Source organism: Myiozetetes cayanensis, unplaced genomic scaffold, assembly GCF_022539395.1.
Source record: "Myiozetetes cayanensis isolate MyiCay16 unplaced genomic scaffold, myiCay2020 scf4, whole genome shotgun sequence".
Taxonomy (NCBI): domain Eukaryota; kingdom Metazoa; phylum Chordata; class Aves; order Passeriformes; family Tyrannidae; genus Myiozetetes; species Myiozetetes cayanensis.
This window is the reverse complement of record NW_026087631.1, coordinates 63,085,709-63,112,833: the sequence shown is the minus strand read 5'-3', so window position 1 is coordinate 63,112,833 and position 27,125 is coordinate 63,085,709. Positions and strand designations below refer to the sequence as shown.

The 27,125-nt window shown below is 51.9% G+C and overlaps 1 protein-coding gene across 1 annotated transcript; it reads right to left on the bottom strand.

The window, feature by feature from the left end:
* Positions 1 to 310: 310 nt before the first annotated feature.
* Positions 311 to 15,833, bottom strand: CA9 (carbonic anhydrase 9). Its single transcript, XM_050329873.1, has 12 exons — positions 15,653 to 15,833; positions 8,658 to 8,681; positions 7,338 to 7,508; positions 5,011 to 5,153; positions 4,280 to 4,372; positions 3,976 to 4,042; positions 3,518 to 3,675; positions 3,222 to 3,360; positions 1,154 to 1,180; positions 963 to 989; positions 732 to 825; positions 311 to 609 (listed from the first exon to the last, which is right to left on the bottom strand). The coding sequence occupies exons 1-12, from the start codon at positions 15,783 to 15,785 to the stop codon at positions 546 to 548; spliced, it is 1,140 nt and encodes a 379-aa protein (XP_050185830.1). The 5' UTR covers positions 15,786 to 15,833; the 3' UTR covers positions 311 to 545.
* Between the last annotated feature and the right edge of the window lie 11,292 nt (positions 15,834 to 27,125).

The window sequence follows — 27,125 nt, the reverse complement described above, 5'->3', positions numbered from 1 at the left end:
AGCAAGCGGTGGCTCTGCCACCTGCAGCTCTGCCTTTCTCCAGTCCTACCAAGCTGTAGCTATGTTTTTCCAATGCTTTGCACAAATAAGAGGAGGAAGAAGTCCCAGAGTGATGGAGGGCAGGGCTGGGCTGTACAAGAAGCCTTGTGCTGCTTACTCTGGAGCTCTGCCCAGTGTACAGGGGCTGATGCTGTCTCTGCTGGTTGGGAAGGGGTCCCTGCATACCCTTCTCCAATAGGGATCCAGCTGCACCAGGGTGCTCTTTTCTGCCCCACAGCTTCTCACAAGAACAGCAGAGAGGTGTGGTACCATGGGTGGCTTTTACTTTGTGGTTTTTTTTTTATTTTTTTTAATAGTTTTTACCTTTTTTATAACAAAAATATCTGTTGGGGTCAAATGCTGCCCCAGGCAAACAGTCTGTGTGGGCAGCCTGTGCAGCCAAGGGATGCTGGAGCACTGGCTCATCCTTGGCCCGGGGTGGGAGTGAGGGGAGGTGGGGTGGCAGCTGAACCGGTGGGGCTGGGACTACCACAGAGGAGTGGACTTTATGCAGTGTTCTCGGTGCTGGCTGCTGTGTAGATGACTTTGGATTTGGTTGGCGAGTCCAGCCTGGTGGGGGAAGAAAAAAGGGGAGAATGTTAGACCAGGCAGAAGGTCTTGCTGCCTGAGACCACCAGTCCTCTTCTCATGCCCTGGACCCAGGCCCCCTCCTGCATGTCCCCATGGCTCACCGTGCATTCTGGCTGCGGTGCTTGTAGATGTACAGCAGGAAGGCCAGTGCTGTGACAGCAAAGAGCACCCCGAAGAGCACGGCCAGCACGTCCCCTACAAGCCAAGCAGAGCTGTGTTACACTGGGGGTGGTCCCCTGCAGCTACTGGCTGAGTGAGACAAGGCAGGGAGCAGGCTGGGGGCCCAAAGGCAGAGAGGGCACAAAGGAGCAGTCTCGACTCAGCACGCTTACCTGCATGAAATGAGCTGGAATGTCCTTCTGCAAAGGAGACAAGACCAGAGGGTGAGAACCAGCGGCACAGATGTCTTGCAAACCCACTGTGGCTGTTTGCCCCCCCAGCACAGAACATGGCTTCCAGGATCCCAATTCCCAAGCAGGTACGCTCCCGTCCACCTTCTCCCTTGTACCAGCCCCTCACCTACCTGCTGTTGCTGCTGAACCGTCACTACCTGTAAAAGAGACAGCGAAGTCAGGAGGTGTTCCCCAGGTGTTCAGGGAGGGAAGTGTCAAGCCTGCAGGCCTTTGGGCCCCCCTGCCAAAGCAGGGCTGCCCGCAAGACTCCCCATCACCCATGAGCAGGCTGGGGAGAGCTGCCTGCAGCATCCCCAGCAGCTTGCAGCATCTTGCTGCAGGAATCCCAGCCCTGACACCCTGGCACAGAAGCATCAAGGGAAGGGTAGAAAAAAGGATCCCTGAACCACAGCCCACACAGAAGCCTCGATGAGCACAGCCAGAAACCTCGCCCCCCCATCGCTGTTGCCACCACCCAGGAAACACAGGCAGGGTGCTGAGCACTAGAGCACCCTGTGACTGTACCAAACCCCACAGAAGACCCTGGAGAGAGACATGGGGTGAGCCCACCAGGTGGTGACCATGGGGACAGTTGCCTGTGTCTGGATGGTCAGTGGCTCCTGGGAAGAGGCAGCCACCCATTCCAGGCAGGGCACCCGGCATGGGGATGGTATAGTGGCCCTACATGCTGGGAGGGAGCTGTACTGGGCAAATATTTACCCAGCTTAAGAGCACAGCTTTTAAAGAGCTGCACTATCATCTGTACACGACTTGGGTATAGCGTGCAGAGTGGCACTATCTGCAGGCTGTATCTAGCTGCGGGAGAGCCGCCACCTTCACCCAGTTCCCAGGGCCAGGAGTGGTTATCCTGAACTGGGAATGACAACAAGCGTGGGTACAGAAGGTGCAGCTGCAAGCAAAATGAGACTTGACCCCCCAGCACGCCACCTCAGCGCTCACTGGCCCCAGGGGTAAAGCAGGCAGTTAGCACGGATGTGGGGAGAAATCCCCAGCCATCCTGTGCACTCAAGGCAGGGGATCAGTGACCTCATCCAGGAGTACTGGGACATTGTCCTGGTAGTTCAGGAACAAGGGCTTTGTGACTTTGTTGTAATGGGGATTTTTGGACAGGAATAGCAAATAAGGAAAAGAAAAAATTAAAAGGTAGAGCTGGGCAACTCCCCCCTTGCCCCAGCGTGGGCAGATGGAGGCTTTGGAACAGATTCTGCAAGAAAGTGGTAAAAGAAAGGCTTGGAGGTAAATGGAAAATATGATAAAGTATCTAACAGGTTTACCAAAGATAGAGCATGCCAGCCTAACCCGATATCCTTCTTTGATAAGCGATATTCTAGACAAAGAAAATGCGGTAGATTTTATCTCTCCTGGCTTCAGTGAAGCATTTGATGCAGTGCCACATGGGAAACTGCTAGCCAGGCTGAAGACCACAGTGATTAAAAGCCTACAGCCATTAGCAAGCTGGCTGCAGGTGGAATGGTGAGGGAAGTGCCTTGCACTTGTGGTTACTGAGGCCTGGGACAAAGCCTGTGTGCTGTTCTTATTAGTCAGCTTGACACAAGGTGCAGGAAATGCCATCAAAACAGAAAAGAACAGGATGTCAAACAGAAAAACCCCTGTGACCTCAGGGAGTAACAACAGGCAAAAATTCATTGATGCAGTGCGATAGTCACACCTGAGCATTAACAGCCATTCCTACTCATTCCTGGAAACCACCAATGCCAGAAAAGCCCTCAAGGACAAACTGAGGACAGGCAGACAGGGCTGCCTCAGGCAGGGGACTGTGTTCCTGGTCAGGATGTCTGTGTGGCCCCACTGGCAGATTGTGACCTTCAGGAGGGGTGCCCAGCACTGCCCTTCCTGCACGGTTTGGATGAGGGGTCCTTGCTGCAAGTTTGTACCACTGGCAGCTCCTACTGAATTTATCTATTGCATTTGAGACTGAAGGAGCTAGCTGGGATGCTGGGACCTGGCTGTTTGCTCTTGAACATATATCCCCTGGTCCTCCTATTGTTATGTCTGCAAGACTAAGGATAAAATAAGTTCCTAGAAACAATCTTTCCCAGGTAGGGTGAAAGAAGTGCAGGAACTGGTGAGAGACACAAAGCACTGACTCCTGCTCCTGGCCCCATCTCTGCACCCCTGCAGCTGGGCATAGCCTGAGCACGCTCACACACTCCTTACCAGGAGTGTGCTTCTCTGATGGCAGGGTGGTCTGGAAACTCGCCAGCACCCGTCGCCCATGCAGGTCCTGCACTGGCCGGTAATTGTTCTGCAGGAGATCGCTGTCATCGGTCCTCAGGCTCCTCACCAGCACTAACATCTGGAAGGAGAACAGTGTGAGCAGAGCAGCATCCATCCCCACTTTGGGAGCCAGATGGGGTGCAGGGCACAGGCACAGATGGTGCACGCTTGCAGGGAGAGGCTGGGCAAGACCTAGTGTGCCTGACATTTGCAAGACCACCCATTGCCTGACAGACCTGGTCACGAGAGAGCTTCATGGTCTGGTTGAAGATTGTCCACTTCACCGTCTGGTAGCAGGGAGGGGTGGTCAGAGAGCCGTTGTAGTGGAAGTAGAGTTTCAGGTTGTCAGGCAGCAGACCTGCAATGTTGAATCCGGGCACCAAGACTTGCTGCCCTGGGAGAAGAAACACCATGGGAGTGTCCTGCAATCCCTTGGTGGACAACAGCATGGAGATCATGGGCAGCCTGGCACTGTGTGTGCCACCACAGCCACTGGAGAAAGAGCAGTGAGTTTGCCCTGCAGGCATGTGGGAACAGAGGGCACCTTGGAGCGCTGCTTCCATAGGAGTGGTGCAATGCTCCCCTTCTCACGTACACATGGAAAACACCTGCTGCAGCCTCCCTCTGCCAGGCAGTGGGTTTCTCTGCAGAGTGGCAGCCCCTGAGACAAGCACTACATGGGGCAGGGCCTTACCTACTCCTTCGATTTCGTACAGATGCTCAAGTATCTCCTGATAGTACGGGTTCTCACTTGGCCCAACCTGCAACACAGAGACCCCACAGTTATGGCAAGGACAGGGGCTGAAGGGAGACCACCCAGTGATGGCAGTGCCAGCAATGAGGTATCACTCCCTGGGAAATGCACTCTATCCCCACAACCCCTTCTTTCTATCAGCACTGCTTGCCCTCTCTCTCCCCTTCTTCCAAGATGCATTTTTGACAGTCCCCAAAACTGTGCCCAGCTCTGCCCACCCCAGCCCTACCCCTAAGAGACTCACCTCCAGAAAGGCTCCCAGTACAGCCAGGCCGTCTGGGCGAACCATTGCCTCGTTAAAGCTGTCATACTTGGTGTTGTAGTGGACCACATGGATCTGGAAGGGAAAACATGCAATCCCAATGCAGCATGGGCACTGATGGGAGATGCTCACCGTCACAGGGCTCCAGCCTTCTGAAGCAAGGGCTGGGAGAGACATGCACATGTGAGAAGCACCCCTCCTGGGAAGGGAAAATGCTGGTGAGACCAAGAAAATGTGATGCTGCAAAGCAGCCAGCACAAAGGTCTGCCTGCAGGAACTTCCCCAGCCAGGTACAGCAATGTCCTGCATACCAGGGGCTCATACTGCAGAGCCGGGCTCAGTTCGAGGACAGCAGCTAGAGAAGGAGGGATAAAACCAGATGGGAGCTGGCAGAGCAAGAGGACAGTGTGTACAGAGTAAACAGTCCCTGCAGCTCCCAAAGCAGGCCACTCACAGCCTCCAGGGGAGCTGGCTTCCCCAGCTGGGGACAGCCACAGCTCCTGCTCCATCAGCCCAGGACCAGGCTTCAGCGGGAGTCTGGCCCAGCACCAGAGCGTGGCCTCCTACACTGAACTCCATTGCTGCTGGGCTGCCTGGGATCCTACCCAGGGGTTACAGCCTCCGTCCCGTGACAACCACAGCCACGGGCATGGAGCATGACAGCCCAGCACTGTGAGGGAAGGGACTCACGCACCACCGCGAGGGCTCCTCACCTCCGCACCAAAGCGTCGCCCATCGACGGTGTGCTCGGAGCCAAGTGACAACGGGGATCCCCAGTGCAGGTGCAGCTGCACAGCTCGGTACTGCTGGGCATAGCCACCACTGATGGCCAGCGACTCAGGCAGCTCCAGGACAACTGCACAGGCAGAAGGAAGACGTCAGTCAGTAAAACATAAAGCCCGGTCCACCCACAGGAACACAGAGGAAATGCCTCAAGGGAAACAGTCACCCTGAGCTTGTGGAAATTGATCATAACAAGAAAACTTGCTTTCCATCTTTTGCGGAGCTACGGGCAAGCCTGCCAATGTGGCAGGGTTCAGCTTTTGACTTCAGATTGTAGGACACTGCAGTAAATACGTCAGCTTCAAAAACAGCTGCTGTGAAAATGCTGGAAAGTGAAGAGCTCCTCTGCAAAGACTCCTGGGGCCAGCTCCAAGCCAAATGTTATCCAACAATTTATTCAGTAAGTGAGAATAATATGAAGAGACCATGGACAAAATTCGTGGAGAAAGATATTGGCAGAGTGGTGAATACCTATGAGAGCAGGGCAGCTGGACAGAGAGCTGTGGTGCTTGGCAAGCTGGGACCTTTCAAATAAGGTAGCCTGCAAGTGTCTGACAGCGCTGGAACTGGTGGCATGGAAGCACTAAATATTTTGGAAACACTTGGAGCTAAAATTTTTGCTTCTTTGGATACTGTAAATTCATGTTTTGTTTTGCCTTTACTTCAGTGTGGTTTATCCAGCTATTTTGGACTCATGTTTCAGCATGCCAAATCTAAAGCTGAGTTACCTGGATGTGAGGCCAAAATATCAGGAGCATCCCTGGACCCTGTGAAAGGCTGTCTTATCCTTCTAAGCACATTTTCCTCATTTTCAATGTCAGTTCTTTTCCTTTCTCCTTTATAGGTGAAATGCCCCTTAGTCACATCACCAAGCTAGGGCACAGATTCAGGATTAACCATGTAACAGGGCTGTGATGACTCATTTGCCATCTCGAGTTCCTTGCCATCGGGTTCAGAGATAGAAAACTCAAACACGGGAAGTGGGAGACTGCTCCCTCCCTGTGAATTTATCTGCTTTTACATTTCTTTTGTATGGCTGCATCATTGCATTCCTTCTTCTAGCTACCTGAGTCATTTTCAGGCCCTTTAAAAAGCTTATGCAGCATATACACTTTATGTTAACAAAATGAGTAATTGTTCAAATATCTTACTGGACTTGCAACTTTTTATGTATTTATGGCTTTTCATAAAGCAGGCCAGTCATTGCCACAATAAATAAAGGCATTTTATAAGCACGGGAGAAAGTACTGCCCCCCTCCCCAGTGAAAATGCTCTGACTGCTTTTCTAAACACCAAGCAACACCAAATGCCAGAGTGTCTAAAATAGCAACTACTGAGCTCAACTAGTTTAACTCCACAGGCACGTTAGGGCAGGAGGCCACAATAAGAGCTCTGTGCATGCACCACGCAGCTGATCGGACCATGCACAGCGAGTCTGACCTGTCAAGTTCAGCTTGACAAGTTCAGGTCAGCTCCATCTCCCTTGCTACCAGGACAAGGAGGTGACTTATCTCACCATCAGCAGGTTCCTAAGTCCCTTTCTCCACAACCTTTTCTTAGCTTTAGGGACTGGCAGACACCAGCATGCACAGAACACTCTGCCTGCTCCCAGAAAAAGCTGGTAGCAACCAGGTCTAACCATCCCCAGCTGTGGGGAGATCAATGGAAAGATGTGGTTCCCCTTCTGGGAAACCTCCTCTGACCACCCCTCTGGTATAACATAGCTGATACTAAAGTAACATAAGTTGTGTCCAGGCTTTCTAAAAACTGTTCTAAAACTAGAGAAAGGAAACAAAAGACGGATAAAAACTTCTAAAGATCTTGAGATAGCATCCTTAAGCACAGACTTGAAGAAGTTTCTCAAAGTTGAGTCCTAAGAGACAGGTGAAGGTAACTCAAAAGCCAAGTCACATCCAGAGACTGATGAGTCGTTTGAAATTGAAATGCAGGGGAGGAACCAGTGGCTGCAAACCTGTGTCAGAAATACCAGGGACACATTTTTAAAGGAAATGTGGAGTTTAACAAATTTCTAGAGCTAGTTCCCAAAGGCTAGCTCCTGGACATCTCCAGGTTTCTCCCCTCATCCAGGAAAGGCTCAGTGCTTCCCTTCTGGCTTTGAAGGCAACATGACTGCAGCCTGCAAGACTATCTTCTTCCCAGAGCCCAGGGGAAGGGCAGCAGAGAAGCCTGGTCCTGCTGGGAGAGCCTGGGCAGCCTCTGCTTGTGTTTCTGCTTGTGCCCCTGCCTTTTCACCCACCTGTGTGCCCGTTGTTCTTCAGCACGAGCTTCTCGTTGGCGGGCAGGCTGTATCCAGAGAGCTGGATGGGCCGCAGGTCAGGGCTGAAGATGGTCCGAGCTGTGTCAACATTGATGGGTGACTGCTTGGTGCCCCCACAGTCTGGGTAATCTGAATCCCAGTGCTCCCGGTCTGGTGCAAGAGGGAAGGGAGGGAGTGTCAGTGAGATCGCCTGTGTAAGGAGACCACCAGAAAGAAGGTTTGGGGGGTGGTGGGGAAGGGGACAGTCACTGGCCAGGGGATTATCCATGCATGAAAGTTTAGCTTCCATGAAGTTAGCCTGGGAGCAGATCCGCGCTACCATGTGACTGCATGCAGCTGTATCAGGAAAGGTCTTGGAGCATGGTGAGCTGCCAGGAAAGTCTATTTTAGGGGTGTTTAGGAAGAACGCACGAAGATCATTTACAAGTGGACTTGGCAAGCCGTGGAGCCAGTGCCCTGCAGCTCATCATACACTTGCTGTCTTGCACAGCCTGGCCTCTGGCAGGAATCGCCCACCCTGCCACTTGAGCAAGGTACCACTGTGCTGCTGGGCTCCGTGGCAAAGGGCTAGCTCACGTGGCTGGGGTGGCTGACAAACAGCCACCTCTCCCCAGTGTCACACCTGGGATAAGCACGGCTGATGCCCAGAAAACCCCCTTTGCACTGCAGAGGGCTGCTGCTAGTGTATCATGGGCCAAAGCAAACCCAGGCTTGTCCCCAGGCCAGGTACTTGCAGGACTCCCTGTAAAGATGGAGCTGGGCATTAGCAGGTCCAAGACAAACCCCAGTGTGGTGTTGCAGAAATAAGGGGTGCATTTGTGATAGCACTGCGGTGATGCCCATCATGGGTGCTGTGGAGAAGCCTCCCAAGCCATGATGGGAAGGAAGGGGCAGGCAGGATGGGAAGGCAGGGTGACAAAGGACAGAAGTGAAGGCAAACTAATCCCTGGGCAGGTCAAAGTCCCAGCAGGGACTGCAAGTCCAGCCTGGAGAGCACAACCTGTTTCCCTGCTTGGCACAGGATCAGGGGAGCTCCCATGCAGGGAGGAGCCCTGCCCCGAGGGGCATCCCTCCACACCCAAGGGGCTGGGGAAACCCTCCTTGGAGCTGCTGCTTCCTGTTGGAATCCCAGCAACCCCTGGCTCTTCAGCCCATCGGTGCCTGGGTTCGGGCACTGTGTCAGGGTCAAGCAGGAGTGAAGGGTGAGTCGTGGAGTCCTCTAATCATTAACCACGGCTGGCTCAGGCCCAGGATCTGCCGGGTGGTACGAGAAAGCAGGAGTAACTGTAGGGTATTTACCTTCATAGCTCCAGTGACTGTGGCCTTGAAAAAAAAGAAAAGAAAAAACCACATAAATGGAAGGGAAAGGTTGTCAGCAAACACAGCTCTGCCAGGCAGCGCTCCCAGCCACAGCAGAAGGTCGCTGGGATCCCACTACCTTCAATACTTCTCCCTGCCTTCGCTTTCCCACTCCTTCCTCTGCCCTGGCAAAGGGGATGCTCCTAAAGGGTACTGCCTCATCAGGGCAGGGTCAGGTCCCCCCCAGTTGTCAGTCAGAGGGGAAACTCCAGGGCTTGACATTTTGTCATCATTCTTATAAAGGAAAAATCAGCAATACTGGCTTCCGTCACCAGGCAGCTGTACCAATGCCCTGGCAGCTACTCTGGAGCAGCCAAAACCTCCCATTGTCCCCAGACAAAGCGTTTCACAAGTGCAGGTCCCACATCACGAGGAGTTTGGGCAGCAAGATGCACTGCACCATGCAGACACTCTCCTCCCACTGGGGAAAGAAGCCCTGGGACTCACAGCAGAGTTAAAAATGAGCACCAAAACCTTGTCCTTACACCAGTGAGTGCTTCTACTATGGGTACAAAGTGCCACCAAAAAATGTGCCAGGACAAATGCTCAGCTCCTGCCACAGCAACACCCTCCTGTAACTCACTCAACCACCCAAATGCCCACACAGAGCTGCATAAGGGTCCTACCGTGCAAAACATTTCCCTCGGAAAAGGAGGAGGGAGGACGGGAGGAGTCTGTGCCAAGACCTCCGCATGTCCTGTGTCACCCATGGGGCACAGCAGGGCAGGATGTGCCCTGAGCTTCCCACCTGGTGATGTGCCTGCTGTGCACAGATCTAGAGGTGGCAAAGCCCTCCTGGGCAGGTCCTGAGGGTACAACAATACCCAACAGGCTGGCCCTTGCACCATCACTTTCCTCCAGAGCTACCAGCAAAGCTGAATTTCCAGCATGTCACTGGAGCTGGCCTTAGAAGTGCACAACAGCCTTTTCTCAGATGCCCTGACCAAACATCTCGGCTATCACCAGCCCTTTTAGGCAAACACCTCCAGGCAAAGGGATGTGGGGCTCAGATTTGCCACTAACAGGGAAACATGGCCCAAAAAGATTATGCACCTGCTCTGACTGGCACAACAGGTAATTCATGGGCTCCTCCTCTGACTTGTCCTTACCAGCACGCTCCTCACTGCAGACAGGCTGTTGGCACATCCCAGCCCACAAGGGCAGGAGCAGAGGGTGCCAGGCTGGGACAGGTCTGGGGCAAAGGGGGGCATTCATACAGCAGCAAGGCCTGGAGGAGCATTTAACAGGTACAGTCCAGCACCAATACCACCTCTGTCCCTTGGTGGGGCCAGCTGCCTGCCAGGCTGGCTGGGACACAGAAGGGGCTCAGCAGGCATCGGTTTGGTCCCCATCCCTGCCGCTGACAACAGCTATCGACAGCCACTTGCTATTAATAGGAGTGGATTCCAGCTCAGGGGTGAGAAAGGAAGAGATAAGTTTTCCCAGGCCCAGATGTCCATGCAAGGCCCCAAGCCCAGCAGGACCCTGCCCTCCTCACAGCAAGGATCCAGGCATGGGTACTCCTGGGGGTGTTTGGTGCATCTGCTGGAAAGTGGTGGCCACAGCCAAACTGGGCTGGAAAGTTCTGGAGGTTGTTTAGGGGCAGGGATGGGAACAGATCTTGAGGCTTCCTCCAGCTTCACTGGTGACTCACCTCTGCAGCATTTCTGACTCTTAGGAATCACTTGCCCAGGCACTGGTATTCCCAAAGGCATAGGAAGAAGGAGCAGCAAGAAGAGGATTGGGCAAGCCACAGCTGCCTGCACCAGGCAGAAACCCAGGACAGGCTACAGTGCCTTCTCCATGCCTCCCTGTCATGCCACTGCCCTGGGACCCAGCTATGCTATAGCAAGCTGAGATCCATTCATCCTGCCCTCCTTCCTCACACAAAGCTATCCTGCTCCACAGACACCGATTATGCACCAAAATCCAGAGAAAAGGGACCCTCCTCTGGAAACACCCTATACCTTCTCCCACCCTGCGCCTACTCTTATGCCCCTTCTGGCACTACCTGCACAAAGTGGACATGGTTTGCACACAAGAGCCACACTTGCTGATTCCTAGGCAGGATTCCCCTCCTGCAGCACAAGGGTCCCTGTCAGCACGGGGAGTCACCCCAAGAAGCACTCACATTGGGACAGTCCTGGCACAGGTAAGGCCCAGAACTCCAGGGCTGGCACATGGCTCACTGCACGTGCCTCAACTGGCACAGCCCGCCCCTACACCCCACTTTCTGCTTGCCTCCGGGGACTCTGCCTTGACAGAAAGCAACTCGAACATCCTATCATAGATTGAGCAACACCACCGTGCTGACACCTGCCCTGCTGTGTCAGCACTGTGCCACCCACCCCAGGTTCCCACATTCCCCAGCACCCGCCTGTTCCCACAGCCATGGGGGATCCAGACCCTCCTCACAGCCTCCCACCAGCTCCGTTCCGCAGTTTTAAACACCCCAAAGGCTGCAGCTGCACCCAGGAGTCAGCTCGATCCATCCCAATGCAACAGACTTTCCCAGGGGTGTCTTGGCATCAAAAACAAAAGGACCTACGAGTCCTTATCCTGAAACTACCTGAGTGTGTTTCCCCATTCCATGGGATCTGGGTGCAGTGATGGTGAAGCCAGGCCACTCCCTCAGGGAGGCATCTCTCAAGCCCAGCTGTGCAGCGTTTGGTCCCCTTGGCACGCTCACAGAGTGCTGCAGGAGAGCACCAAGACGAGCCCAGCTCTGGAGCCAGGTCAGGCTTTCAGCATCTGCCCCGGCCCTGGCACAGCTCAGAGGAGCCCTGCACTACTCCAATCCCTTCCACGTGGGGGCATTTGCAATCTCGCAGCCTTTTGCCATGAACATTAACCCACTGCCCTACCCAAGTGCTGATTTGCATGATTTCATCTGCCTCCCACACTCCCCGCCAGAGCACGTCTTCTCCCTCGAAAAACTGCATGGTGCCAGGTCTCCTTTCTACTGAACTGCTGCCACTCACCACAACAGACGTGGCTGCACCTCGGCAGTGGGTCTTTGCATGCCCAGCCCTAACTCTGAGCACTCACAGCCCCGGCAGGGACTGCAAAGCACTCCCAAAAAAAAGGGGGGAAACAACTTTGGTGATGTGATATGCACACTGGGAGATAACATGCAAGAGGAGGACTGCTTGCAGAGGTCCCAGCAGGAAAACACAGGAGCTGCCTTCCCTTGCAGGCAAGAACATCTCCATGCTCAGCCTCTCCAGTTCACCTATTAACCACCACCCCCTTTCCCCAGCAGCCCTTGATCCAGCCAAGCTTCCCACGAATTTCCCCCCTTCACTCCCTCCCTTTGTGCTTTCTCCTGCTGTTGCTCGCTCCCACTCGAGCCCTCCCATTCTAGGATACAGGCAGTGCTGCAAGTGCCAGCTCCCTTCCCTCCTTGACATCCAACACCGTCCAACAACACTTTCCTGCCGAGTTCAGGCAGACGCTGCCATTACCAGCGTGCTGCTCCGCATGTCCTGCAGCCCGGGAGGAGGGGTAGGAGCAGCTTTTGGCAGGGTGAGGAGCCAGCACAACCACTGACTGCAACAAATCCCACATGGGAAAGGCACCAGTGCAGCAAGCAGATCTCACCAGAGGCACACAGGGAAGGACTGTGCACCTGAAGGACTCGGGATCGTTTGCACAGACCCAGAGGGAACTGTCGGCAGAGCCAAACAATAAGGAAGGAGACCAGAGGGTTTGCCCTATCCTTCTGCACTCCCTATCCTCAGTCTTTCACATTTTAGCAGATACACAGCTTGAGGCTGCTGCAGGGCACCTGATAACACTGAAACGAACACGTGTGCTGTTCACAGCGTGGATGCTGCATGACAGCAACACAGCCATTGGTGCTGCCTGCTCACCTTGAACTCTAGAATTCCAATGGCTTGTGTGTGGCAGGCAGGGCAGCGGGCTCACTTCTACCTCTCTTATCAGCTGTGCTCAGCCACAGGGCACACGGGGATCCTGCCAGAGCTTCCTGTCCCCTTTGACCCAACCCTCAGCCATACCTGGGGCAAAGCCCTATGGGATGAGTTCAGTTTGCAGATGCCAGGTCAGGACCACCTCACTGTGCCCTGTCTACAGATCAGTCCCAGGCTGTGAAGGGACTAGTGTAGCTCATGCTCCAGAAAAGAGGGTAAGGTTATTCCTGATGTTCAATAAATAAGGTGAGAGGTATGAGGACACAAAGAGATGCACTGAGCGCAGGTCCCAAAGTAGGGTCCAGCCACAGCATCCAGGTCCCAGCCTACCAAAGACATCCAAGCACCACCTCCCTTGAGAGCAATAACCTGACCAGGTACCTGGGCTGTGCCACTGTGTTCTCGCTGCCCACGACCAGCTCTCAGATCAGCCTGGGGCAAGCATGGCACAGGCATGGTCTGGTCTGGGCAGGGTCTCGGCAGGGTGGGTGCATAACTTGAACACCCTTCTGCCAAGCCCCACGAGAAGTCTCTTTGTGGGAGGGCTGTGCCATCCCAGCCCTACATCTGCCCTGGTTTCTCCGTCCAGACACACACCCCATGCAGCACCCATATCCTTCCAGTACACCACCCCATGTGCTGCCCATGGGGACACTGATCCCTCCCAAGCCTGCCTGCATTAAAGCCCCTTTGTGTTTATAAACTCTGACCCACTGCAAGCCTTTGGGATCAGCCTTTAATCTGCCACTGGTAGCACAGGTCGCCACAGGGATTGTTCTTTGTTCTCCTGGGGGAGGACTGCTGGGGCTGTGGGGCCCAGGACTACGCCAGCTTGCCCTGAGAGGGGCATGGGTTTGTGTGGAGGAAGGCATAAGGCAGGCTTTACTCCAGGGCATGTTCCTGCTCACTCTGAACCCAGCTGCCCCAGCAAGTGCTGGGGGAAAGAGGAAAAAATTACAGAGTACTGCAGAGAAAGGGCCATTCCAACAAAAGGGATAAAAATGGGGAAATCCCAGAGGACAGATCAGTGCTTGGAACTGGGGAAAGAGATGAATAAGGAGTGTTAAGCAAGAAAAATGGGCTCAGCTGGAGGAAAAGGAACGAACAAAAAGTATCATATCAGAGAATGAGCAAGAAGAGGACACAGAGCAAGACACATCTGAATAGGAGGGAGAGGAAACAGGCTGCAGTCAGAAAGGGAGTTACAGTTTCCGAAAGACACACGTAACATGGGACTCAGGTCTCTGGGCAAGCCAGAGGCTCCTCAGGAAGCAACCTCATGGCAAAGCTTCAGTGCCAACCCCCAGATATGTGCTGAGTGCCCAGGGCTGGGGGGACATCAGCCCTACCTCATGCACAAGCCTCAAGAAAGTGGGAACCAGCTCATTGCCCGACAGAGGTGCCGAAACACGCGTCTCCTGGCACCTGGCAGGAGCCTTGGAGGGTTCCAGCCACAACCTTCTGGGCTCCATCCAGACCTTCAGCCTCTAACACTGCACAGGCCAAGTTGTCTGTTCTGTACCTACCTCCATGCCGCTGCCTTTCCCCATCTCTATCCCAAGCAAAGTGATCCCAACCACGGATCCCAAACCCCATGCAGTGTCCAGCAGCTTGCTGCCAGCGCAGCACACCAGTATGCTGAACGCAAACACCCTCCCACCCTGTGGCCGGGGTTACTTCATGTCTGTGGCAGGGACCATCTGCATCCCCATCTCTGTCCTGCGCTCAGCCCTGCAAGAGCAGCTCGGGTAAGAAAAGTGATTCACTGCAATAACAAAAGCAGCTCCTGGCACCAGACAATTCCCGGTCCTTACCACAGGGCTGCTGTCCCGGCACAGGTCAGGACAACTCCTTACCAGAGGCAAAACCAAAGACTCAGCTATGAGGCTGAGCCCGGGAAACAAACCTGCGGGCAACAGAGGGTCAAGAAGCATAGGCATGGACAGCAATGTCCCATTACAGCGCTCAGCCCCACGCGAGCAAATCCACAGCACTCGCCCAAAATCCCTGCAAAGGGCCACGGTCTCCAGTCAGAAAAGGCACCAAGACCAAACACCCAGGACGTTTCCCCTGACCCTGAAAGCCCCCATATCGCCAGCCAGGGAGGAGGAGGGGCACCACCCCGCAGCCCTGAGTTTAGGCACGTCCCAGTTTCCCATCGCCAGCCATCGGGCAGCCCCCTCCAGCAGCGCCAGACCCCGTCCTCGTTGGGCTGCAGGGGGACAAGGTGGATGCAAGGCAGCCCAGCAGACATGCTGCGGGATAAAGGGGACCGGCCGGCGTTCACCACGCCGTGGTGCGGGGTTGGAACCTCCCGGTGATCCCCCGGAGCAAGCAGGGACTGCTTGGTGCACAGCTCTGGGACCCCCGTCCCAGAAAGTCGTGAGCCCCCTAGGCTGATGCAAAAGGGACTTAGGGAGGGAAAAAGGCTGCCCACAAAGCGAGGGCCCAGCCCCTGGGCAGGGGTCGGGCTGGTCGGGCCGTCCAGGAGTTGGCGGGAGCAGGGACAAAGGCAGGGACGTGCTGGGAGGGGGGGCAGCGCCCGCAGCTGGGAGATGCTGGAGGGACACAGCTCCACAGGGGCACCTCACACTGGGGAGCACCTGGAGCCCTAACAAAGGTGCAGCAGGGGTACAACATCTACCCCCTCCCTCCCCCAAACCAAGCAAGGGGAGAGCTCCCCAGCATTGGGGACAGCACCCTCGCACCCCCCAAAGCATCAGACATCCCAAATCCAGCACCCCTTGCACTGGGACGCCCCACGCCATCAAGGATCCCCAACCCAGCAAGGAGGGTGGGGGAACCCCTTGCATCAGGGCACCCCATGGGTCAGGGACCCCAAACTCAGTGTTGGGGTGCTCCACGCATCAGGATGCCCAGGGACCGGGGAGCCCAAACCAAGCTCCGAGGCTTGGTCCCCGTACCGTGCACGGGGACCCCAAACGCAGCCGCGGGGTGCCCCACGCCTCGCGGTGCCCCTCGCGCGGGGGGACCCCCGCTCACCTTTCCCCGGGGAGTGCGGGGACTCCTCGCCACCGTGCTCCTGGTCGTTGTTGCTCTCGGAGCTGGCGCGGCCCAGGGCGGGCAGGAGCAGGAGAGGGAGCAGCAGCGAGACCCGCAGCGCGGCGCGGCTCATCTCCGGCAAGTGCGCGGGTGCGGGACGGCGGCTCCGTGCCTGCCCGCCCGCCCGGCCGCACGTAAGTGAGAGCGGGCGGGGAGGAGGCGGCGGCTCTGACTCACGCCTCCGTTACCTTTTATAGGGGCTGGAGGCAAAGTCTGCAGCCGCACGGTCCGGCCAGGTGAGCCGTCCAGTGCGGGACTCGAACCCACGATTTCGCCCGGAGGTGCCCCTACCTCACCCCAGGCCGCCGCCGGGACACGCGGTGAACCCTGGGGTGAGGAAGTTCAGGAGCCCTCAACCAGGGTGTCCCCTCTCCTCAGAGGTGCGGTTGGCCTCACTCAGTGGTGGGTGTCCCTCTTCCCCAGCAGTGGGTGAAGGACGCCTCAGCCACGGGTGTCCCGTCTTCACAGTGGTGAGTGAAGGGTCTCTTAGGGGTGGGTGTCCCCTCTGCTCAGTGATGGGGTTGGGATCATTCAGCCATGGATGTCCAATCTCCTTGGCAGTGGGTGTCTCCTCTTCTTAGCATCTGGGCTGGCACCCCTCAACCATGACTGTCCCATCTTCTCAGTGAGATCTCTCAGCCATGGCTGTCTCTTCTCCTCAGTGGGTGGCTGAGGGACTCCTCAGCAGCGGATGTCCCCTCTTCTTACTGAAGAACAGTTAAGAAAAGCATTTATTTCTATGGAGGCTAGAGGATGACACAGCTCTGCTTTGGGCAGAAGTCTTTCTGCTGCTCCTTAGAGGTAAGGGGAAGCATGTGGGTGCTGTCAGTGTATGTATACAGTGTACCTGGGTACCAAAAAGCTGGGAACAACATCCTGCACCAAAAGTGACGGGTCACGTCTACAACAGATTGCAGTCTGGGTTGGTAGATGCAAAGGGATGCACATTTGATGTAATCAAGGATGCATGGCACGAGGGTGGACTTTAATCAGCTAATGGAACTCCTAGAAGAGACCAGAGAGTCATGGTGATGTCAGCTCACCGCTTGCCAAGAAAAAAGTGAAGTAAGTGTCAGATTATCAAGAAAGAAACAAAAAACCAAACCAAAACAAAACAAAAACCACCCCATCCTGCTGTTGTATAAATCTTGCGTGAAACCTCTTCTCAGTTATTGCCCACAGTTCTGTTTCTCCCATCACAAAAGGGTCAGGAACAGAAACAGCAAGCTCGAGGGCCCCAGGCCTCTTTGGGGGCAAGGGTGGTTCCCACATAAGGAAGGAGCAAGGCAGTATAACTGCCCAGCCTGGTGGAATGAGCTCCATGCTCCTAGTATTGGAGAGCAGGGCATGAGCACTTATTTCTCAGGATAGCTTGATTTACAGCACAGTCAACCAAAATCATCAGGCAGGAAGTTTGAGTCCCACCAGAAAAATATCTTTCCACGTGGTGCAGAAAGGAATGGGGGGAAATCTTATTCCTCAACATGCACTTTGTGCATGCACAAAAAGGTGTCGGACAAGTTAATGGGATATTGTGCCTTGCACTGCCAAAGTGCCAGCTCTGTGCCGTGCCCCATGGGCTCCAAGCCTCTGCTAAACCCATTTTGCCCAGCTGTTTCCCAGCCCACTGGTCATCCCAGCACCTTCCTTTGTGAGTGCACCCAGTGTAGCCATGTGAATACATCCACATCTGCTGCAAGAGGGTTCAACATCCCTCAAGCAGTACAGAAGATCCGGCTGGGGCCGGATGTTGTGTTGAATAGAAGGAACCTCTCTCAAAAAGCTGACAGCTGGGAACACAACCATTGGCAGCCTGGCACCATGGGCTTCTGCCATGAGCTGTGCCAGAGATGCTACCTTGCTCCTGGCCTCTCTGGAGAACCCTGCCTTCAGTGGTGATCTGCAGGTGGTCTCAGTGCACTCCCAAACTCAGACTTTATCGTGTTCCTTCCAACAACAGATAAACTGAAACATCAGATAAGAAGATAAGAAGATATTCATTCATCAGGGCTCAAGGAAACAGGACTGTGGAGGGAAAACATACGATAAACCACAATTCCAATGCTCTCTCCTGCTCGTGTTCCTGTTGTTTATCTTATTAATGGTCTTTATCTTGAAGGGAAATGAACAAGGCAGGTGTATACGGCAGAGGAATGACAGGCTCCATCTGTTCCTTTTTCCGAACAAGCCGCATGCAGCTCCCACCTCACACCTGTCTATCCATTCCGCTTGTTTCTCCAGAGACGCTGCCCTGTGTTGACTCTGCACAAATGGAGTACTCGTGGAGCTGTCACCTTTACTGCCCTGACTTTCTTAGGTTTCATTGTCCTCCCTCTCCATTGCTCTGCGAGGATGAGCGTATCATATCACAGCAGCTGTAATCACACGTGTCTTCTTTCCATCGATACAAAGTATAACTTCATCAGCTTTTTTGTAGAGATGATACCTGGCAGATGAGGACACTGTGTTATAGTTCAGCTAAATGAAATCTCCTTCAACTTGGCTAAACGAAATCCTTTTCATTTAGCTAAACTATAATGTACTGTTAGAATAAAAAGTGACTCCATGATCAGGGCATTTTGTCTGGATGTGCCTTCTGGACTGTGGACGACAGCTCCATCCCATGACCCTTGCAGGCCAGGTAGAAGAGCATGCAGAGTTTGTTCTCTTCTACAAGTTTCATACCACTGCTACATCCTCACCAAAAGCTCTCCCCCTGGGATTCTCTGGTGGACTTATGTCAGAGGAGATCTGATCAGATGGGTTCAGCCCAGCCCTGTGCTCTTCTTTGCTGTGACGTATCTTGAAATGCACAGCACCAAACCTCTGCTCAGCTCAGCACAGATCCAGCCCGAGGCACAAAACACTGGCACACCAGGGAACGTCTCCAATCCTGCGCAGCACAAGATGCACCGGGCTGAGATAGTGTGGGTGTACTTCTGGAAACACTGGCTGGTCTTGTTTTAGCTCCAGTGCTGTGGGGAGGGACGACCTCTGAATACTTGTAAAAGGGTTTATTCTCAGGAAAAAGTTGTCATTCCCAGGAAAATTAACTCATGCTAAGGAAAGGCTTGGATGTCTAGAAGAATCTTGGCACTCTGGGACTGATTCAAATTTCTACCAGTAATCCTTTCCCACGGGATATACTAATGAATTCCTGAGCTTATTGAGGGCTTATTGTCTGTTACTTTTAATGTAACAACAGTAGGCACTAGTTTATCAGTGCTGCTGTTGTGCCTATTCACAATTTAGAGTTAAGTTCCCTGGATGACTTCCAAATAAAACCAGGCTGATCCGTGCCATTCAGTGTGGTGAATCCCAGATACTGGCACCTGCAGTTTGTATTTCACTACTGAGATTTGGTTAGAATTCCCTAAACAATAATCTTCCCTTTGAGGTGATATTAGATTGCTTTGCAATTGCAGTAGTTTGCATAAAATGTCTCCTCACAGTTATTTTTATTTTCATCTCCACATCCATACATTCATTGTGCTGGTACCATTGGCCACCCAATCCCTCCACCACCACAGTGCACAGCTTGTGTCCAACAAATAACCAACTTTCAGTGCCTGAGGGTAGGATGGCAAGGAATATTTTGAGGCAAGAGTGTTAATTAGCTCGCTGCTGTCCCTTGATTTTCTAGGATAATAGTTCCTAATTTCAGAGTAACCCAGCACTTGTGCTATGAGGCTCCAGGCCCAGTCTGGCCAGATCCTGCTCTGCTCTGAAACCACACTGTAGGAAGAAGTAGCCAAAGGAGCCAGTAGGCCTGGGAGCTCCTGGACCAGGGCCACCCCTGAGGTGTGGCAGCTGCTTTGGAGCTATGAATTCTAGCAGCTCTAATAGAGGTGGGTTTAAAACACACATTTTTGTGTTTCTATGTGCAATTATGACGTATAATATTTACACATCCATTGTTGCCGATTGGTAAAAACAACCTGAACGATGGGATACTCAATTTTGTTTGCACTTTAGGAGAATTGCTTCCAAACCTGAGTTTCAAAATATCAAAACTTCTGTGAACTAGGAAGTCTGACTTCAGGCAAGGTCTGCATAGGAGCCTGTGGATCCCTGAGTCAGCCCGTTCCAGGCAGCAAAGCAACCTCCCCATCAGCTGCTGGAACGTACCAGCTATAGCGTTGTCTCAGCAGGACAAAAATGTGGAAATTCGGAGCTGGCAAGCACTTCCAAGAGGACTGAGCTGCACCAAGATCTCTCTTAAGCAGTGAATACGTCAATCTTTTTAATTGCAGTAAACAGAACAAGAGTTTACCTATAGCTATGTGCAAATCAGGACTGACAGCACTTGCCTGGGCACTGAGTCTGATCCCCCTTTGTTAAAAAGGAGCTACGTGGCCTCCCTCATGACCTGATCAAGTTACGTGTGGAGAGCAGTGGTCCTTCTCCTGCCATGTGTTTTCTTGGGCTTAGTGTAAAACCTTAGCTTTTTAATCTTCTTTGAATTTTCCTTTAAAATGTATTTATTTGTTCCTATATGAAGGCTGTCCTTTTGGTAGCATTTATTCCCTGATATATTTATAGGGAGCAACTCTATCCCTTCTCAAACTGTGTTTTGAAAGTTTAGACAGAAGCCTAAAAGAGTTTAGCTTGTCAGAAAATAAACGACCTTTATATTCCGGTTCTCATTAACCCTCTGCGCCTCTTCAAGTTTTAATTCATCTTTAGTGAATGTACACATCCTAAGCTACACATTTAACCCATACTGAAAATACTCCTCTTGACACATGTGAATGTGCTCACAGTAAGCACACAATCAGGTGGCTTGCCTGCCCTTCTATTTTTTGTTGGGTTTTTGTGTGTGTTTTGTTTGTTTGTTTTGCTACAGTAGTTTATACCAGGAATTCTCGTTTGCAGCTCGTCAGCACTCAGGAATATGAGTTCCCATGATTCTAAAAGCAGCCTTCACATCCCTGCTGCAATTACCTTGATTTTCAGCTGCACAGCAGTATTTCCCAGCTTCACGGCATTGGCACGTTCTTCCCCCTTGTGAAGGCCCCTTAATGACAGAATTTATGAGCGGGGGTCCTAAACCACACTTCAGTGTGTTGCAGTAATACCTTCTTTACTGTGCAGGGCCTCTTTTCTTAAGATGACCCATTATTTTCCCCCTTTTTATTGTATCTTTACAGTCCTTATCAACTTGGCTTAAATTGATACTGACATTTGAAATTACTCAAAAAACTTCTTGAAATTCTCGTAAAGGAACCCAGAACATTTCCTTTGTCTAGAGAGAATCTAGACTAGCATGCTACAAAATCATAGTAGCAAATACTTATCCCTTTTTATCCTTTTTCCTGCTTATTACGTAACTTCTTCCAAAGACACCAAAATCCCTTTTTTCCCCACTGAAAGTGAGGTACCTTTACTAGTCTCCCCTGTGGCACCATCTCCAATTGGACAGCAGACCTTCAGGCCATCTATTCCTTCTCTCAGCTCTCAGGTTGCAATTTCCAGGCCACTGGAATACATTAATCTCCAGACTTTATTGTGGATGGGGTGGTCTGTCCTTACACTTGCTTTTCGTTTTGTCCTCTGCTTCTGTTGCGGTGTCTGGAAAGGTGGAGGTAGATACTTGTCCAGTTGTGGAGTCACATTTAACACTTCATTTTTAATATTTACACAGAGCCATCTCCTCTCTGCAGTTGTCCCAGTCTCCTTCAAGTACTACTAAAGAACCTTTTGTTAAGAGTTTCCTTTGCAGGATCACAGTGGGGCACAATTCCTATGTTTTCCATGAGCACCTTGACCTCCAAGTCCTTGTTGATCGACCATTTTTACTCTTGAGAGCAGACTTTTCTTGCATTCTCAATATCATTCGACACAGGTATATAACTACTGAGGTCTGGAGTTACCTTCTAAAATATTTACACATTATTCAGGACACAAGTTCCAGATGGTTTTGCACTGAGTGAACTAAAAATTCCATGGCACTCTTTGTTCTATGCCAAGTCCTCGTGCTTCTTAGTCCAGGTGACTTCATTAACTAGTTCCTGCAGTTTATTTCTCTAACTTCAGGTCCTTGAAATTAAGGATCATGACTGCAAATATTTTTAACCTTCCACTTTGTACAATTAAACTTTTACCACTCAACATAAGGTTATTTTCCATAACCAGCCTGTATACAATCATTTCCCCACATCTAAGAAACAATATTAATGACCATCAGCTTAGGCTAGTTCCCTGGGTGTTTAAATTAAGCAAGCACTGACTGGTGCAAGTGGGTTTAGAGCAAACTCTGAGTTGTGTTATAGTCACAGGAAACTACCAAGCTACACCCCTATTGTGGACTGGCATTAGGGAAGGAGAAACAATGTTTCAATGAATAAGAAATGACCAGAGTTGAGGATCTTGCCTGTAATTCACAGTAAGTTGTGAAATGCATTCTGGTGAAATTTCCCCAGCACTGCAAACTTTATATCCCTGGAGACCAAACACGTTTCACTGCTTAGAAGATACTGGTGGTGGTCAGACCTACTCAGACAAATGACATCAGGAGTGACTGTGTCAAATACTCTGTGGTGACTTTTTCTTCTTTAAGAGCTTCTTCAAAGAGGGGAATGGAGCAGCAAAGCCTCTGTTGGGGCCATAAGACTACAAGCCAAATACCTAAAGAAAGGGGAATTTGTGGAACAGCAAGTTAAAAATAACCACTCTGAATACTTGTAATGGTGTCTTATTGATCTAAAGCAGCTAAAACAAAATAGAAGGTATCTGGGATGGAAGGCAGGATAGCCCTGTGGCAGCTTAGAGACTTATAGCTGCAAAAAAAAAGACTCATTAAACCATTCTACCCATCATCACCATACCCAATTGCCCTAGCACTGAGCCTGGCAGCTTGCACATGATTCCACATTCGGCTCTGGGAAACACATGGTTTGATCAGAAACCTTCAAACAACAGAGCTCAAAAACCTTACAGGCACTTAGGATTTCCCTTAGAATTCTCCTCCAGTGGATGTTGAAACAACAGGCTTTGTGTTTGTTTTTCAGTAGTCTGACCGTAACACTGTGCTGCTGCGAGTCCAGGGTTCTGAACAGTCCCTGTGTATCCCCCATATCCTTATCAAAGACCCTCTTAGTAGCTATCTTGATAAATTAATGAAACTAAGCCCTTTTAATTTATCTCTAGAGGACACTTTTCCAGCCTTTAAGCAGACTGTAGTTTTTTCCCGTGGCTTCTCCAATTTTCCATCAAAAAGTTGTTTCAAGGCTGCAGACACCAGAAAAGGGCCCTTTACATAATTTGCAGACTCATCAAAACTGCTTATGGAGGAGGCATCTCTTCCCTGTTCCCACTTATTGGTCCAAGATTCAGGTTGGATGGGGCTTTGAGACACCTGGTCTAGTAGGTGTCCCTGCCCTTGGCAGGGATATTGGAACGAGATGATCTTTAAGATCCCTTCCAACCCAAATCCTTCTGTAACTCGTTCTGATTCATCCTTGTCTGGAAAAGCATTAGCTCCTTCTGGCACAGTATCCCAGTAGGAATTCATACCATTCTGCTTCAACACTCAATACTGTTTTCTAACATCTGGATTTCCAAGGGAAAAAAAGTTATTTCCTAATCCTATCCTGCTCTCTGGCCATGTGCTTTGCTTTTGTGTGCCACATTTTCAAAGGGATGCAGGTGACCCAGGCCTCATAGAAAATCCTCCCTTTACCAGCCTTTGAGCACTGCTGGGATTTTGCCAGAGGGCCCTTGTATTAACCTCCAAATCAGAGCAAATTTCTGCAGAGCTCCTTACAGTCATCCCAGCAGGGTTTTTCTCAAGGGGAAGGAACTGCTCGGCTGTCAAACATCCCCAGAAGCCGAGCCGTGGAGCTCAGATGGCCTGAGCATCTCTGGTGCCTCTTGTATGGAAGCCCCCAGAAAACAGGAGATCTCTTTGACACGTAGCAGGCCAGTGAACTCTTTCACCTCTGTTCTTAAGCATCATCTTCTTTCAGAGATGAGCTGGCGAACAGGCTGAAGAAAAGGAAGTCAGATTCAGAAATGACGCTTGCAGGGTTGTGACAGAGGAGAGGAGAGCCAGAAAGCCACACAGAAATCATGAGGCTCTAACATATGCTGCACACTCTCCCCCCGAGGCAGCACACCCCAGCACAGCACAGCTCGTACCCTGGAGTGCTCGGATCCAGCCTGCCAGCACCCATCCTCTCCGTGCCTCAGTGCCAGCAGCACACGCACAGCCACAGGACAGGGGCTGCATCTTTCACAGAAGGACACTGGTCAGATGCATAGAGATGCATCACACAAACAAAAGAGGTTTTACTTGTGGCCACTTGGCTCGATTGCCCGAATCAGGCTTCCAAAAAACTAACAGGTCTTAAGTCTCATCAGCACGTGCTAGACTTGATCTTCCACAGCCCATTCCCAGGCACCAGGCCCTCCTGCATGCAGTGGCAAAGCAGCAGAGGAGAGACAGGCAGGGATCTCAGAAGGAACGTGCAGCCACAGCTCCCACTGGCAAGACTCGCTGCCACGTGATGGCAGCTGAGCGAGGCTCACACCCGTGACTGCTGCACAATAGTGCAAACATAAAAGACCCATATATCAAACAAGCCAAACAGCTCTGCCCAGCACAGTGGGGCACAGCATGTCCCTCATCATAATGGGATGAAACTTTGTTCATCTTGCCAGACTCAGGGATGAAGTGAAGGTGGAGGTGAGCCTGCTTATCCCAACCACAAAGCATTGCTTTCTACCACGCAACCCAGTGTGGCCACCACAAGTCTGCTCTGCACATTTGTGGCCAGTGTCCATGCACACATCAGCTGGAAACAAAATTACCCTGGAAAAAGGCTGGGAAAGAGCTCTGGCTAGCCAGCAGCCCCAGGGCCAGCCTTGCCTCCTGAGTGGACTCTCTAATGCTGTTGTGTGACAAATGCAGCTGTGAGGGGTCATCATAGAAACTGATTTCTTAGAACACAATAGTATAGCCCAAAAAATGGTCTTTAGGGCTGAAAGAACCCGTGCCCTGCTTTGCAAAGACCATACCCATGCTCTCCTCCTCTTCAGTCTGTTTGAGATTTATAAACCCCAAGCCAGATCTGGCAAAGGCTCTGTTGTAGCTTTAGACCACCATAGAATCATAGAATAATTTAGGCTGGAAAAGACATCTAAGATCATTAAGTCCAGCAATTAACCTAACACTGACAGATCCACCACTAAACCATGTCCCTAAGTGCCAACACCTACTTGTTTTTTGTATGCTTCCAGGGACAGTGATTCCCCCATTACCATAGGAAGTCTTTTCCAATGCTTGACGACCCTTTCAAAGAAGAAAGTTTTCCTAAAAGCCTATCTAAACCTTCCTTGGTGCAACTTGAAGCTGTTTCCTCTTGTTCTATCAACCCTTCCTTCCACTGGAAGGTCCCAGATGTTTCTGTCTTCCCTGCTTTCTGTTTGCTGCTAACTTCTGGCACGTAGCAATGCTCCACCTCTCACCCAGAGTGACACAGCATTTTAGGAGACAGGAGAGCCCAGAGGCTTTGGACCAGAGGGGCCTGGGCAAGCAGCCCCTGAGCCTGAAGGCTGTGGCTGACGTCTGCTGGGAGCAGAGTGGACAGCCCGGCACCTCTGGGGTGAAGCCCTTGTGGAGCCAGCAGGACTGCACTGCCAGACCATGTCTGCATCAGTTGCACGTCGCTGGGGCACTGTTTTAATTTAAAATGGATTAGGCTTTGTTTTCTCTCTAGCACAATAACATTGCACGCATTGTTGGGCGATAAAACCCACAGATAGCTCTGCCAGCGGGGTGTTGGGGTGGACGTGATAGGCAGCACAGTCTGAGTTGAGGCAGCAAAGAAAGTGGGGAAAGCCTATAGAACTGTGCTGCTGGCAGGTCCTGGGTCCTTGCACAACCTCTGAAGAGCTCCTTCCTCAAAATGGGTGGAGGGGCCAACCTGCTGCCCAGAATTTGGGGGAGAGCTGAGCAGGACATGGGTGCAAGGCAAGAGGGACATGTGTGAGCCTTATGTCAGTCCTACTCACAGCCATGCGGCAGTGCTGGCACTGATGACTCCTGGGAGAACACTGGGAAGAGGAGGCGAGGATGTCTCAATTCACCACAACATCTGTTAGTTAACTGCTGTTTTTCCCAAGCTGGTTCTGCCTCTCCGTGCGTGCTCTTCTGACATTCCTGGGCTTAAGCTCTGCATTTAGTTCTGGCATACGATGGGAACATTGCCTGAACAAGGTGCACTGGCAAAATCATTTCGTTTCCCAGGTTTCTTGGCAGGACCTTGGTGTCACGTGTAGCAGGTTCCTTTGCTACCCTAATCCATGCCTTTTGGTTGGCAATAGCTCAAGGCAGAAGGGATGTTATTTAGCACTGCTGACCCTGAGATGCAGGAAGCACAAGGGCTTTGAGGTGTCTCAGGGCCAAGCAGGTCAGTTTGGGGACACCTACCTATAGCCCACCCTAGTGTTAGAGTCCAGCTGTAATTTTTGCCTCCTGCAGAAAGAGAGCCTCTAGAGCCTCTATAGCGCACCAAAGCAGTGTTACCAACCCTGTTGGCCCTTGCAGGTCTCCGACCCAATTGTGCCTAAATCTCCTTTTCAGTCACGTTGAGTCCTGGCACATGTGATGCCTGAGGAAGGCGATGCACACGGTAAAATGCAGCCGGAGTGCTCCCAAGATATTCATGTAGCAGCTGGGGACCTGACCCAAAACAGCTTTCTGCACAGTATTCTCCCAGTACTTTCCCACCTGAAACTCTTCATAACCTCTCGTGGCTTTTTTTAGCATCACTTTTTCTGCCGACGTGCTCCAGACCAGGCATCCCTTGCCTTGGAAGCTAACAGAAGGCACCAGGCTCCCCCTGGGATTCATTTGTCACTGCTGAAGGGACTGCATCAGATAGGGACAAACCTTTTAGCTGGGCCTGTTGCAGCAGGACAGAGGGCAATGGTTTTAAGCTGAAGAAGAGTTGATTTAGACTGGATGTGTGGAAGGAGTTTTTAATAAGGAGGGTGGTGAGCCACTGGAACAGGTTGCCTAGAGGAGCTGTAGGTGCTGCATCCCTGGAGGTGTTCAAAGCCAGGTTGGATGGGGCTTTGAGCAACTTGGTCTAGTGGAAGGTGGCCCTGTCCATGGCAGGGAGGGTTGACTAGATGGCTTTGAAGAGGTCTTTTTCCAATTTAAACCATCCTATGATTCTGTGAGCTCCTATGGAGGTGTGGGTTGGGCTCAGAGCACGCTGCAACACACTATGGCAAGTGTAACGAATGCTGCTGCCCCAGGCAGGAATGCAAGATGGAAGGAATCAGACGGCGTAAGAAAACCCATAGCTCAGCATGACATCAGTGTCCATCTGCCCTGACCTGTCAGGAAGGTGGAAAAGGCCAAAACAATCAGACCACAAGTCTGTGCAGGCCCAGGTACCAACGT